This window comes from Aphis gossypii, chromosome 1 (genome assembly GCF_020184175.1).
Source record: "Aphis gossypii isolate Hap1 chromosome 1, ASM2018417v2, whole genome shotgun sequence".
Lineage (NCBI taxonomy): Eukaryota > Metazoa > Arthropoda > Insecta > Hemiptera > Aphididae > Aphis > Aphis gossypii.
Window position 1 is genome coordinate 7,269,153 of NC_065530.1, and position 16,883 is coordinate 7,286,035.

The 16,883-nt window shown below is 23.9% G+C and overlaps 1 protein-coding gene across 1 annotated transcript; it reads right to left on the bottom strand.

Annotated features, from left to right (window-relative positions):
• Nucleotides 1–1,874: 1,874 nt before the first annotated feature.
• Nucleotides 1,875–11,112, bottom strand: LOC114119300 (fatty acyl-CoA reductase wat-like). The gene is made up of 12 exons (XM_027980808.2): nt 10,831–11,112; nt 9,993–10,143; nt 7,557–7,650; nt 7,232–7,354; nt 7,022–7,147; nt 6,809–6,957; nt 6,239–6,348; nt 5,917–6,109; nt 2,788–2,953; nt 2,575–2,699; nt 2,211–2,468; nt 1,875–2,134 (listed from the first exon to the last, which is right to left on the bottom strand). Exons 2-12 carry the CDS (start codon nt 10,115–10,117, stop codon nt 2,047–2,049), a joined length of 1,557 nt encoding a protein of 518 aa, XP_027836609.2. The 5' UTR covers nt 10,118–10,143; nt 10,831–11,112; the 3' UTR covers nt 1,875–2,046.
• Nucleotides 11,113–16,883: the final 5,771 nt, after the last annotated feature.

The following is a 16,883-nucleotide window of genomic DNA, read 5'->3' on the forward strand; positions in this document are numbered from 1 at the left end:
ATTTTATTGATAATTTCATGTTTTTTTTAGAAAAAATAATTATTTAATTTAGTTTCAATATTGATCAAATATGTATGGTTTATTTCTTTTTTATAAACAGATAATTGTAAAACTTTAAGATTTGTATTGATGGATCTTGAATTCTGTATAGGTACTAGTTATCATAGTGAATTATAGTTATAATTACCTAACTAATAAACACAACCATCTTAAAATATTAAAAGATCAAAAACAAGGCAAGAGCTTAATGAATATTGGCTATTTGTGAAAATTCTTCTGAGGAACCGATTCATTGGAAATTTTAGGTGGTAATTAGTAGGTAGTTAGTATGATTTTATGTAATCAATGAATCTGGATGACTAAATAAATACAATTTGTTCTAGTTATACTTCTAACCAATCATGAACTAATTCTTAGCAAAACTAAATAATAAAATTAATATTGCATATTAATTAATAATGAGGAACAAGTAACAACTAGTACATTATTAATAATTGAATATAGGTATGTAACAATTATATAACTGTGTCAAACAACTATAAATATCTAATAGTTAAATTTATCTGACTGGTTACGGATCTTTCAAATATATAAGGCATTGCATTGCTATTAAACTAACACGTATAAATTTAAAACAATATGAAAATTAAATTAATCATAACGATGTTATGTACACTTAAATGTAATAACAATAATTATATGTGTTAGTTACATAATGAAGTATGTTAAATGAAGATTTAACAATAAACCGTTTATTTGTTAAACTATTTAATTCACATCATATCGCACTTATTTTTCTTATGTATTGATTAGTTTAAGAATACCAGTTATATGCATGTATATTGTATATGCTATTTTTCTAATAGAATCGCAAATTGCACTGAAATAAATTGATACTTAGTTTAGTGGTATAAGATAAATTAGGTCTAAAATAAATTTAATGTTAATCTAGAATTGATATAGCAGTCATTGACACATTTCTAATAGTATATAATATATTATATAGTTTTAACTTTCAGATCATTGCCTTGGCTCCTTCGAAGTTCGGATAGTTTAAAATCTTGAAAATGTAAGAAAGTAATACCATTCATCTGCTAAACAGTAAGTATCGAGTGGGTCACTATGATTTGATGGATGTATTGAATTGTAATTTATTGATATATTTTATTGTATAGACGAAAAATGATTCTGAGCGGAAACGGTCTATATTAGTCTGTTTATTTATGTTATGTTATTTTGATATTGTTATTAGTCATTAGGTAAAATAATTTATTTTTTCATTAATAATATAGCATAGATTTAATTAATTTAAAAAATATTATTATGTAAATTTTTTTTTGAAAATTACAAGTATCTTTAGTTATTTGATTACGAGTTACATTAAAACAAAAATAAGATTTTGTTAAAGAATTGGAATTGAATAAAAATTCTCGTTTTTTCTTTTTAATTTTGATCTCTGATTTAAAGTATAAAATAGATTCAATTTTGTATAAAAATGCCCTCAAAATTTAAAGTTGAAGCATTTTCTCAACTACTATTAATATCGAGTATAAAAATACAAAAAACAAATACGATGTTAAAATGATAAAATCAATACATTCGTGCTTCAATCAGAATCTAAAATACAAAATATATTGATTTATATTTTATACACATTAATTAATTTATTTATTTCTTCTCATTACCTGAAGACCATTGAATACTATTCAATAAGCGCAATTTGGAACTTACACGGTTACAAAATTGGATAATTAGGCACAAGCAATCTTTATAAGAGTTTGTATGATGTTTACAAGCTTGTAAATTCTATATAGGTATTTCTTGTATAATCAAATTATGATAAAATTACGAAAAAAACAAAAAATAATTCCAAATCAAGTATCAAACTATATCACTATATTAGGTATATCAAATGTAGGTATTATAAAAAATTAAACAAAAAAATTATATCCTTATCAAACTAGGTAGAAGATCGAAAATGATTATATTTATAAAAATTGTCTATACAATATGACGATGAGATTCCAGGAGTTAACAGCAATTTTGTTAAACAAATAAACTGCAAAGTCCATACACTATTAATAATAATACTGCAGCTAAGAAGGATAATAATGTGTAGTAAGCTATGCATAATCTGAAAATAAAATAACATAAATAAAATGTTAATCGACAGTCAACTGACGGTGAATAAGTTAATATGTGTTACTGACTTTTGATTCCTTTTTCTTCCTTCTGGCAATGTTTCCAATGGATCTTTTATAATATACATTCGTATACCTAATACGTGTTTTTTGAAATATTCATCCCAACTCAATTTGTTTAAATCGAAACTGAAAAGTGTTTGATCTAGTTTGGATAGCTTTTGTATCAAAGATCTCGTATTATTATCGTTAAACTTCCACGATTTTAAACTGAAGTAAGATATAACATCCGAAAATTTATGCATTTTTCTGTATCCATCCATTAATCTAAAAAGTAAAAATTATATATTATACAATATAATAAGTAGATAAGTGTATAATGCGTATATTATCGTTAGTAAAAAATAATAATTTTTCACATCGTGTCACTTACAGAGGTTTCCTTCCGGTAAGTTTGGCTAATGAATCAATTATAAATCCGGGTATGATGTGAAGAAGAAAACATAAAATTTGATATTCAATTTTTCTTTTAGATATTCTCAACAAAATTGGCGAGATCTAAAAATCAATGAATTTTTAATTCAGTTAAATACAACAATTAACAATTTCAATCTCTATTAGGTTTAAACCTATTTAAACTACATACCGCTTTTACAGAAGGCACTTCACATCCGTATTTCTTGTTCAGCATTGAAAATTCTCCCCATGTCAAGGGGTTGACACTTGATGATACGAAATTGTAAATAGGTGGTACAAATGTTTCTTTATCTAAATCGTCAGCTTTTGTTAAATCTTTAAAGTTGTTTTCTTTCCTGAAATAATTCAAATGTTTTTAATTTATTTTGATGTATACTACAATATTGTTAACTTGTACACATGATGTGATATCAAATCTCATAACAAGTTATATTTAATAGATCAGCAATTCCCGAACTATAATTTAACATTTTAACGGGATTTCATGGATCACATGATCTATAGATACTATCTATACTATATAGATACCTATAGGTATATACTATATCGTCTATATCTAAAAAATGTTAATATATATAATATATATATAATTGGCAAAAAATTAAATTTATATGGAATTTTTTATTTTTGAATTATAACAAAAAAACAATGATTTTGTTAAAAATGTGTGTTGTATTAATTTTTTTTTTTGTTTTTTTTTCGCTGTTCGCTTTGCTTTTAGTTTTCACCGATTACTTGGATTTATGTACAATATAAAATAATAAAATATATCAATACAAATTCAAGCACATTTTGTTTCGTATAATATGATTGCATTTTTTTTATTTATTCGCATATTTTTTAAAATGTTAGTTGTTAAAATTGTATATAAAACTTAAATATTTTGTAATTTTCAAAATAAGTTTACTTCTAAAAAGACTATCAATAAATAATATATAATATTTATTTATTGTAGTGGTTGAAGTGCGATTCAGATCAAAGTCTTTGACTATGAATAATAATGTTGACAATTAACACAGGTGTTCATTTAATATTTTAAATTTTTTATAATTTTTCTGTTTTAAAATTAGTTTTATTTTTAATTGTACCAGTTAATAAAAATGAAATAAAAGTTTTAGTGTTAAAAAATCATTTTAACTAATTTAACTTGTACGTATTTATAAAAATAAAATAAGTGTATGCACATTTCGGTAGTTTTTTGTGCATAAACTTTCGGGCCCTAATAATAAAATGCAATATGATGAATTTACCTATAAATCCAAACTATTATTTTGTGAAGAGATCTTTATAATTTTAAAATAGATAGAATAAAGTTATACTTTAAACTTTCTATAAAAACATTCTTAATCATTTTTATTTTTGGTACCTATAGTTTAACTTTTAAAAGAATCTAAAGAATTTCAATAACATTTACAATCTTTTTATTATTATTAATAAAAATCATTGATTTTATGAAAATATATTGTAATATTAGGAACGTAATTTGACGTGACATCTAGCATTTTATAGTTTTACACAGTTTTTGTTCAAATCTACAAACAATATGTTCATTGGTACAACATGTAAATATATGCATTATAGGTAAATTTTTAAAATATGCAAAATAAAAATAGATTTGTACACGTCCATTTCACAAGCCTTCCACCTACTAATTATCATTATTAATATACATTATATAAGGTGATCCATTGATATTACTAAACAAAGTTATAAACGGATAATGCAGAAATAATGGTACTAATACACATAAATCCTAACCATAGTGTCTAGTGTATACATACATCCACACACATATATATATAAAAAAAAAAATAATAATAAAAAAAACACATACACGTCATTGTAAAACTACATTCATTGCTCTGCTCGTTCAGAATCCAACCTGTTTTGTATTTTATCGTTATTTTTTTAATTATTGATTTAAATATGTTGAAGGTTGTTTGGTTCTAGTTAAAATGTATTATTACTTCCCGTTTTATTTAGGGGGTGGGGTGGGAGGACAAGCAGTCGACAAACACAGAAAAACGGAGATTATTAAACTAGAATACAATGAAGGTAATTTATAAAAATAATTGGCGCTTTTTTTTGTGTGTCTTTCATCACAAAAAGTATCAGACATGTTTAAATATTCAACTTTGAAGGTAGTGAAGTGGTTTATGATATACAACTTACTGAGTCTTGCAATTAAATTAGAGACTCAGTATTTTTCTAATTATCGGAAAAAAATAAAAAAATAATAAAATAAAGGAAAAGTGGGAATCTCGTATTTACGCTACATCAATTTTTAAAAATGCGATTCTTATTTTTATTGTGATTTAAAAATGAATAACCGTATAGGGATAACACATTTTTATCAAATATTAATTTTACTGGAATTTTCAAAATATGTTAAAACATTTTTGCTATTTAGACAAATGCAATTTAGGTAAAATTTTATTTCAGAGCCAAAAGCTTGAAAAATGAATAACATATGGATTTTCATAAGTTGTTCTTATAGTAATTTAAAAATATTTTTCAAGTTCAAAAGTTGACTAACTCCGTTGAAATCATGACAAAATTCAAATTATTTTTAAAACTTGTAAAATATTTTATTTAAATAATTAAGCGTATTATTAGATTATTAGTTGTTTTGTTGTACTTCATGACACATTAATCATAAACTTTATAATTTTTGCCATTTTTTAAGTACCTGTATAGTTATTTGTTATAGGTACACAACTACACAATGCAATTTTCAAAATACTCAAAATTGTTTAAATTAGAATTATTATATTATTGTTATTCACACAAGTTTACAGTAAGTCGGTATTGACTTATAAGTTAATGACTATAACAATAATAAGTGATATTATAAATTAATTTTTTTAATTATAATTTCGTGTTAAAGTCTGCACACATTGTAGCGATGTCGATAAATTGTGTGCAGCTTCATTTTAAAGGTATGGCAACAGTGTGAAAAACAAAAGTACACCTATTATAAATTATAATAATTTAAATATATTATAAATATTCATTATCTAAGTATTCTTAAAAAAGACACCGATGGTGTCCCCTCTCAGAATCATTTTTCGTCGCGTACAGTAATTGATTATTGAATTTAAATTTTACACATCTATTATACCGCGATTTAAACTTACTGACAAGTGACAACGTAAGACACTATATAGCAGAGACGGGTAACACGGTTTTTATTTATACACGTTATATTGATTTAAGTTACCGGAAATTTAGAAAACTGTCTTTGTCGTAATACTAGTCACCACTTTATAGTATAGAATATTTTATAGCTTATAATTACCATATGTTATGAATATCCCAAGCACAAGCCAACACGGCGTTGCTGACATAATCTCCAGGTACGATATCGGCTATTTTATTGGGATCAGCGTGCATGCATCTCATGAGACCAATACCGGTGGCTGCTACAACTCCTGTTGGTCCATAGAAATTGTTGATCCATCCAGGAACAGGCTCGGTATCGGTGGCGATAACTGAAATTTTAATTACGGAATGCACATTTATATTATGCAATAATAATTAATATAATATTATTAATTATTAACACAAAAATAAAAAATATAAAATCCAATAAAATATATAAATTGCAATATTGTTCTTACTCATTGACGGTCTAATAACTCCAATTGGTAATCCTTTGCCATGGGTAATTATTTCACCCTCAGCAATGGCTTTAGTCATGGCGTATGTATTCGGCCATTCCCCAAGTAACCTGCACGGAGAAATGATTCACGCGTTTTAATTATAATTTTTTAAATTAATTATTAAAAGGTATGTAACTAAATTATATAACTTAATAAATTATAGAAAATGAATTAAATTATGTTACATACACAACGTAACTTAATATCATATAGTCGCGTGTATAAAGTATAACAGATTAAATAATTAAATTTATTTTTAAGTATAGTTGAATAATATTTTAATTTTTTTTTAAGTTTTTTTAATTAGTAATTAATATATACATATTTTATTATATTATAATAATAATAATAATCATATATTAATAATTAATATATTATATAATTATATCATAAATTATTATTTTCTAGTCTATTACAATTTAACATAATCTAGTCTATACTCTATACTATATGAAAATATAGTGATACATAACATGTAACATAATTATTATTATTTTCTTTATATTGTTTTCAATATGGACTACTTACGACGGTGTAATTCTATTAATATACTCGTCATCCAAGTTATTGACAACCTGTGATAATTTTTCTCCAGATATAGGTGGTTTGTAGAATATCTCATCCACAACTTCCCTTCCAGCACAGTTTGAATAAGCAGTTGAAATATGAACGAGAGCCTAAATAAAAAACAATAAGGATAAATAAAATTAAAACTAATAAATTATAATATGTTCGTTTTACTTTCAAGTTTTTAATTTCTTGGCTAATTTTCAATATATCTTGTAAGGCAATTATATTAATATTGACAGCTGTTCTTAATTGTTCGTCAAATCGCACAGTAGCAGCGGAGTGTATTACTATGTTTACCTTAGTTAAAAAATAGTTTATTAATATCAATTATTTATAATAATAAGTAATTACCTAATATTATTACTACAATATAGTATTTACTTCGTCTTTTAAGATGTTAATATATTTTTCTTCAATTCCCAAGTTTGGCAACGCACAATCACCGATAACTGCATGGATCTTTTCCAAAAAGTTTGGTTGTTCTTTTTTCATTAATTCAAATACCTAGAATAATTTCTCACAATTTACTAAACGAAAATTATATATAAATAAGTAATTACTGTTAAATATCAAATTATTACACTATAAACGAATATCAAAATTAATAATAGTATAAAATTTGTACAGTTATTTTTTTTCAAGCATAATATTCGTAATGGAGAAATAATAAAAACATATTATAATAAAAAAAAATCAAAATTCTTACTGGATCATCGAAAAGTTGCTTAAATCTTTCTTCTGTAGTTTTTCCTTTTTTCTCTCTGATCAAAATATAAATTTTTTTCACTCCCGAACAAGTCCTAAAATACAAAATCAAATATTTGAAATAAATAGGTAATTGTATAATTTAAATCAATAATATTTATGTTTTTTAAAAATTTAATTTTGAAAACTTATTGTTACAATACTCTACAAACATTTAATATTTGTATAAATTCATAGTTTATACTACATAATTTACTATTTTGGAACATTAGATAATAAATATATATAATACTATTAAACATAAACTTTTTAAAATTTTTTGTTTTCTCGAAATATAATAATAGTAAATAATAAATAGTAGCCATTAGAGTTACTGTGTATTTGGAATAAAAATGTAGGACAAGTACCTACGCGATTGGAACTGGGGAACATGCAAAAAATATTTATTTTAATAACTCGGACAGAATGGTAGCTCATTTATATAAGTTTAGATATAAATCAAACATTAGTATACTTATGTCTGAAGGCCAAAGAATCTAAAAACTAGTTTGAATCGTTGTTAGAGAAGTATTTAGAGTTGAGTTAGAATCTATACTTAGACGTTTCTTATAGCCAATATTACATAAAAATGTTCTCTGTATAAGCTCCATAAGATCTAAAATACTTTAAGTTATGTGTTATTAGAAAATTATTTAATGCTTTAAGACACAACTTGTTTTAAATTCCTTTGTATTTCCTATTAGTAAACCAAGGTTTCTTATTGCTGCTTTGGAGTAATTTTATTCAATGTAGGAAAAAAAGCAGGATAAAATAAAAAAAAACATCAATATTACGAATAGTATTAATATTTTAAATGTGATCACTGAGGATGTAATATTCATGAATAAAAATAATATTAAAAGGAGAAAAGGACATTATTTTGACACATTTAGAGTTTAAACATATTAAGTTTGAGATCGTTAGTAAAACACCAAAAACATCTAACCTATCAGATATTAATCCTGAAAATGTTAAATAACATGTTATTTTTATGTACTGTGAATTTGTGTTTGTCTGAGATAAAGAATTGAAATATATGGCGGTTTGAAAATGTCAGTAATTAATCGTAATCCATTTCAAATTTAAAATTAGTAAAAATAGTTTCAATATAATTTATACTAGATCCAATATTACATCCATTAAATTTTTGTTGAACTATTTTTAAAGACTATTACCTTTAGTATAAATATTTTAATAACAGATTAATTTATTTGAAGTTTTAATTAGGTACATTAAAATATTAAATTGCTTAAAAAGAGTATTTACTAAATAATTAATGGTAAAATAGGGTGTTCTCATTTCAAAAATAAAAGTTTATATCACCATGGAATACTTTTTAGGTAGTATAAAAATCTCGAGAATTTGAAATATGGTAACTAATTAAGCATACTTAAAATTCCAAAAAATCATAATTTGAATAAGTCCATTATCAAAGGAAAAATACGGGGTAAATATGCTCATTGATGTACATATATGACATATGTAAATCTAAAAAACTACACGGCAATAAACCATAAGGGGCAAAAAACAACAATATAAAAAACGTCAAATTAATTTTACTATAAAACTTCAAATATTATTTAAAGTATAAATATATTATAGTTAATTTGTCAAGTTAAATAAGTAAATAATAATAAAAATAAATCATATATTATATCGAATATATCGCAGTACATCGCGGTATATGCTACTGCTATTAAAAAATTTGGTAAATTTTTTTTTCCCACTTAAATATTTTGAAAATAATATTTTGAGTATATATTCTGTGATTCAGCATATATTTTTGTTTTATTTTTTTTTTTCATAATATACCCTTTGAATTTTGCGCTAACTTTGATTCGTTATTACTTATTGTCACCTGTAATTGGGTTTTTTTTTATTAATACCCGTATAGCAAGATGGCAATAGCCTACTAAAAGTCGTAAATTAAACTTTTATTATGCTCAATTATAAGTAATAGGTTTTCACGTATAAAGAGAGATACCTATTATTATTATTATCTTCGCAACTTCGATCATCGAAACTACATAGGGACCTAGGCATAAAATATTTCAACCGAACTCGGAAGCGTCTTACGGTTGAATTTTTAACGATAAAATTAAGTTTATCACAGGTATCATTATCATTGTATTAATAAATACAACTCACATATTATTAATTATTTAGTATAAGTATTAACATCACTAAATTAAAACCTTAAGTGTACAAATTAATACAAATGTAAAGTTTATTTCAACCTATATAATATATACCTATATCTAAAAATAATTTTATCTATTTATTATAAATATTATTATTAACTTTTAACTGAAAAAAAGTTTTTTTCGTGTCGTTTTTTAATTTATATCTAAATAATGTACACTGTTATTTTTTAAAAATAAAGCAATACAATTCTCACCTTATTAATTTATCCAGGATTAAATTTCCCATGAATCCAGTAGCACCAGTTAAAAATACTGTTGTATCATTGTAAAATGATTGAATTTCTGATAACTGAGGTGCACTTTCGTAGTAGGTATCCATGACTGAAGTATCGGTAAAAAGAAACGCTAATGAAATATAAAATATGTAATAAACGAGTAAAAAATATATAAGTTATATACAACTATGTTTACAATTTTGCAGTCAACAAAATCTAAATATTGTGTTTTTACAAATAGTTTATAGCAGTATAATAACTATATAATAAATTATTAAATATTTTAATTGTATTGTTATATTTTTGTATTATTAATATACTTTTTATTTAAGAAATGAATTTTATTGTAAAACTAATGAAAAATGTTATCGAAAAGTATAATCAATTTGATTCCAAAAGAATATTTCTACCAACATTATTATAATATTTTAAATACCTATATGAATAAACATCGTAGTTCTGTTTAACAAAAATGTGTGCATTCAAGTAGGTAATCAATTATGTAATATTATAAATCAAAATAATAATTTCATATAATTATACACATTAAAACATATATTAACATCAACTTAAATATTTTAAACAATTGAATAAAAATATAATAATTAAATAAATGTATTATTAATGAACACGTTCAAATTATTCATTTATAATTTATATTATATTATCTCTTCATCGTAAATATTGTAAAATTTAGTTTAGAAAAATTAAAACAGAATGAACTTAAAATATAAGAGTTATTATTTTTTTTTTAATTGAACTTGAAGGCGTTGAAACAATTAAACTTTTTTTTATTAAATTCAAAAAATTCTATTACCTGCTGTTTAAATTATTACTTATATTGTATCTCAATGGCTTAAAGAAAACTTCACTATTCGAACTTGGTTAATTTAACAAGACAAAATATCACATTTATTCAAAATAAATACAACAATTCATTTTAAATATGGTGTTGTAATTTAGATTAAAACGGATATAATATTCTCAAAAATTAAGTTCGAAAAAAGACTATTCTATTTAGCGAAGAATGGCTAATCCGTACGCTCTATAAAGTTGCCTCCAAATGAATCTGATCACGGACTGCGGCGAGTCTACACTACGCTTGAATATTTATAGTATGATGTTGGTAAATAATAGAGGGAATTCCTCAGAAGGTAACTTAGAAACGCATATTATTTGCTTATTGGCCATGAAATCTCAACCAGTTTGTTTATTGGTTTTATTTTTTTACTATGTATCCACAATGCTTCGTCTACAGAGACGGATCCAGGATTATAAAATACAAACACTGTACTCTGTAAGTCAACCGACTTTAATAGGCAACTTAAAACCCTCAAAATTGATTTGGTTGAATTTGCAGAGGTAACTAGTATTTGTATTTTTTTTTTTTTTATTATTATAAATTCAATTTTAATTATAATTATTATATAGTCACAAAATAAATAGATATGGAAATGTACATGTTGTAAAATTATAAATAATTTAACATTGTGACGGAGTAATTGAGTAACAAAAAATTAACGAGAGTTATACATACATGATACATATCTAAATATTAACTATTATAGTCTATTAATTCTAGGAAATTGTTAATTACTCAACTATTAGGTATATACTATACTTTATTTACCCACATTAAAAGACTTTTTTAGTACAAGAAACGTTATTTTTTACGGTATCATATTCAGTACTTTTGTTCAAGAAAATAGATGAATTGTACATACTTGCACTAAAATAAACTTTGGTCCAAAATAATTTTTATAATATTTAAATAATATTTATACCAATAATCATATTATTACTATAATAATTTTTGCTCAGATTTCTTAGCATACTTTGTTTTTGTTATCGTTAAACCGTATACCTAATAATGTTAGCTCATATCAATTAAACATTTTAGTTTAGTTTCCGATCGCAATATATTAAAAGAGGACTGTATTCGTCTCACATGTAGAGAAAAATGTTAAATAATTTTGAGAATAAAGGCAATAAAAAATGAAAATTTCAATTTTCGTAAGGTATAGTAATAAATTGTGTAGGTAATGTAAAGTGGTAGTGCAAGCAATAGTAATTAAATTTTTAACCAATTTAATAATCGAGCATAACCATTATTTATTCTCAGATCTGGTTTTATTAATAAAAACTGGAAGAGGCACATTCAAGAGAAGGCGGAAAATGAAATGTACGAGTCCACCCTGGAAAAAAATATTATTACAAAAATAAAAAAAATATGATAAATGTGAATATGTGATAAAATTCAGAACAAAATGTAAGATAAAATTCAGGATTACTTTATTTGAAAGTTATCATGCCAGACATAGCCAAAGAACTGGTTACATATTTTGAAAATACATAAATTGGAAATATTGTACGTTAATAATAATAAATGAATAAGAACCAAACAACGTAAAATTGCTGCTTTGATTCGGTATGAAAACAACTTAACAATATGGTAATCGGACAAATAATCAATGTGAAGGATGGAATCATAGATTTTCAAATTTAGTAAATAGTTAAGTATACAATATTTATACAAGATAATTGTAATTATATTAATCTAACCTATATTTAAAATACTAATTTCTAGGTAACACATAAACATTCAAGCATTTAGACACTAATAAAAAAATGCGCATGGAGATCGTTACCGACGAAACAAAAATTGCACTAAGAAAGTTAGGACTATTGGATCCACCACAAAAAAAAACCAAAATATGTAAGGTGTAAGGATATAAGAAAAACTAAACAAATATCATAATTATATAAAAAAATATATTAATGGTAAAAAAAAATTAGATTTTTTTTTTTAATTGCAATAGCTAATATAATACGATAATTTATTACCTCATTTTAAACAGATTTTTATAAATACATTTGGTCCTATATAATCATAAATAATTAATTTGAACTGATTATATTTATTTAAATATTATTTAAAACTAATATAAGTTATCATGATATAGTGTATCTATAACTAAATATATAATTATTATATACATAAAGCAACATATTATTTTTACTATTATTATTTTATTACTAAATTATAAAGTCTCTATTATTAATGTTAACTGCTATTAAAATGTGATTTAAAAATGAACAATAATGTATTTAATTAAAAAAAAACCCGAAAGTATATAGTCACGATTTCCACACATCATAAATTAATTTTACTATAGCATTTTGGAATTTTTTTTAAATATATTTATATCAAATAACAACCAATTAAATTACTCAATGAAACATTTATTTGTTATAACTAATAATTTCATATTAAACACTTAATAAATAACCAATTTACTACTTTGGTGACCATGCGCATAAAATACATTATTATAATTTATAACAGTAATCAGCTATTAGTATATTATTTTTGTTTTGTGCATCACAGGTGTAAAGTTTATTATATACCAGGCAAACAATCGTCAAAAATAATATGAAAATGTAACGGATTTCAAATTATAAGGTATAAACGTTATGTACGAGGGCTATCTCAAAATGAATAACTTTCGATGTGTTACAATTAACTAAATACAGGCACTTCAGTAACTCTTTTCTGAATGTCGCAATCATAGGAATATCTTACTAATTGTTATAACAACCTGGATTTTTTGGAATTACAATTTACAAATGTTCTGTACCCACTAGTAAAAATACCAAGTCTAAAATAGATTTTATCTAATAAGCATAGATTACAGAAATTCCCTTCCGTCTAATAAAAGTTTTGTTCAATTGATTATTGTGTGATATTTACGTAAGAATTTTTAGTTACAATTAGGGATGGATTTAGATTTTAAGCAGACCAATAAGTTGTTTATTTTACGTTCTGTATTTTTAAAAAAAAATATTTTTTTTTATCTATCATCAATTATCAACTTATGGAGCAGTAAAAATGCTTATGATTTCAATTTCAATATGATTTGTCAGAAAAGAAAGTGAATTTATTTAATTTGGTTTTTTTGTGCGTGGGAGGGGGAATAAAATGTTAAAATCTCCCAGTATTTTTTAATCGTGAAAAACTGAAACTTTTATGCAAGACCTCCAATTATGGACAAAATTGATTTTTTTATATTGTTAATAAATTATAATTTAAAAATTAAAATTATATTTATAAATAATTTTTTATAAATTTAAATAATCGCAGTTACCTACTTAATAATTTAGCACTCTGCTATACTGTGAATATAGTGATAACTGACCAATGTGTCACTGTAATGGATGTAATAAATTAGAATTCTATAGTTATCGTTGTATACAAACAATAGTTCTGATTGAAGGTGGTCTAAAAACTTACATATTATAAGTATATAACATTAATTATTATTTATTATCTATATTTCTTATAAAAATTTGTAGTATTGGTACTAAATAAATTTATTTCACTGATAAATGATAATAAATAATTTAGTAACAAAACATACCTTAAACATTGTGTGTATACCTGCTGTGTAAAATATAATAATATACGTAAAGGTTTTATATCTCCGAACAAAGTTTTTGAGCTATAACAAAATAATAAAATAGTTATTCATAATTATTATATAAATATAATGATTTTGTTCAAATTTAAATTTAAAATTAAATAAAAATTAATTACACATATTCTATATATTATAATATATATGTACCTAAACCTAACTATATTTTAGATTTTTTGAATCAATTCAAGAATCTTGTATTACATTTTTTAAATATAAAAAAGATAATTTTTAAAAATATCTAACTAAAAAATAATTTTAAAATTTTCAAGATTTTTACCAATTTTGTCGAAATTTTAAATTTAAACATGTATAAAATATATCTTGTAGTATATCTTGTTTACATCCATCTATTAATTTGAATTAAGTTTATTCGTATTGAATCGATATAACAAGTACTTAAACATGCACGTTTAAAATGGTACCACTATAATATTATATACTTCCACCAAACCAGTTAACGTTGCTATGTTTACTCACACAGTATAAACATTATTATTTATTATAAACCGATTTACTCGCAATTCTGATTCTGTTGTTGTAGTGTGATCCGTTTACATACATTTTCTTCTCGAGTAATTATTTTTATTTCCAATGCGCTTTCATATGTGAATTAACTAAACCATTTTAGGTAAACCGAATTATCAACCCGTTTATGTACATTTAATTCTGGGAGTTAACGCTAATTCAAATGGAGTTAAATCGGTTTTAGCTGTGCATTAACTGTAGTATAACAAACAGCAAAACAAATATATTTTACCATACCAATATTAATACAATAAATTATATTGTCAGTCCTAGTCAGATAAATGAAAAGAAAACTATCTTCCACACAATTTATGTACCTATATGTATAAAAATATTTATAAGCCACAATTTTTCGTAAAAATGGTACCTATAGGTACGCAATCGATCTACTGTTGTTTACAATATACCTTTATATACAATAACTTTAACAGTGTGCTAAACGAAACATAAACGCACCACAAACTGGTTTAATTATCAGTGTTTCTACATAAATTAATCTTTATGAAACAAAAAAAAACGAAACTGAAAAAAACTGGGCGAAATACACCGCTCAACGCGTTTTACAACTCCTAGGAAACGCTATTATTGCATTTATTCTGCCTGCAAAAACATATACCATATTATAATTTTTAGTACCTATATATAGATAAGAACCGGTCAGTTTTAAAATAAAGTATATGCTCTAAACAGTCTAAACGACAATATTAACGAGTATACTGGTGAATTAAAAAAAAAATGATACTATACTTGCTATAGGTTCCTTGTTTATAACAAACCTACTCTTGTTTATTTTTTATACATGTACGTATTTTCTATTTAATAAGTATCTAATAAAATGCAATTTCATGTACGAATACAATTATTATTGAAAAGGAAAAATATGGCATACATCATAAATATGTTTTATGTATTACATTCTATTTTAATGATTTTTACTGTTGTCACATCTGAGGGGGGGAATATTATGCCGATGTCTTCAATATAATTTCAGAAGAAACAACTATTTATGATTATATATTTATGTTTATACACATTGTATTATAATATAATATATATTTTTTGCTAATTTGATTTAATTCTCATACAGCCACCTGTTGACCGCCTACAGATAGTCAAACATCATTATTGTGGACCTGCTTAAAACTTAAGTTGTAATGAGTTAGGTTAGATTAAAACGATCACTTATTAACTAATTATATTTACTTATTTATAAATATTAATTATATGTACGTATACAGACACACAAATATATATTTAATATATACTCAAACAGTACTAATAATTATAAATATTTTGCTACGACCCTGAATAAAATTAAACCTGTCTAAAATGAAAAAAAAATGCCGATAATTTTCATATTGTATACAGGTTTTACAGGTTGTACTAGATTTTTCTTTGGACGTTAGACAATGCCGTATTTAAAGTAGGTATGTTAAGATTTTTTAAATGTACCTATTGCTCGTGTAATGGTTCACATTTTAATATCATCAGAGTTTAAGACATCGCACAATAATTAACATTATCATTTAGTGTCGGTATCATTAGGAAAAATCTCGCATAGGTTAGGTTACACTTAATAATTCATAAATAAATCAACACGCATAAATAACACTATAGAAAATATTGAATAAATAATCTTCATATTTATTCGCGGATCAAATAATACGTATAAGTCCGTAAAAACTTATTATTTATTCGATTTTATATTAACGAATCTATACACAACATTACTTCTTTGTACATCGATTAACTTAAGTACATCTTTTTGGACGTTCAGCGTTATTTATAAAATGATAATAATTATGGTAAGTATAATGAACTACGGCGGTACAATAGGATTTCTTCTATTTGCTAAACCAGGATGCAC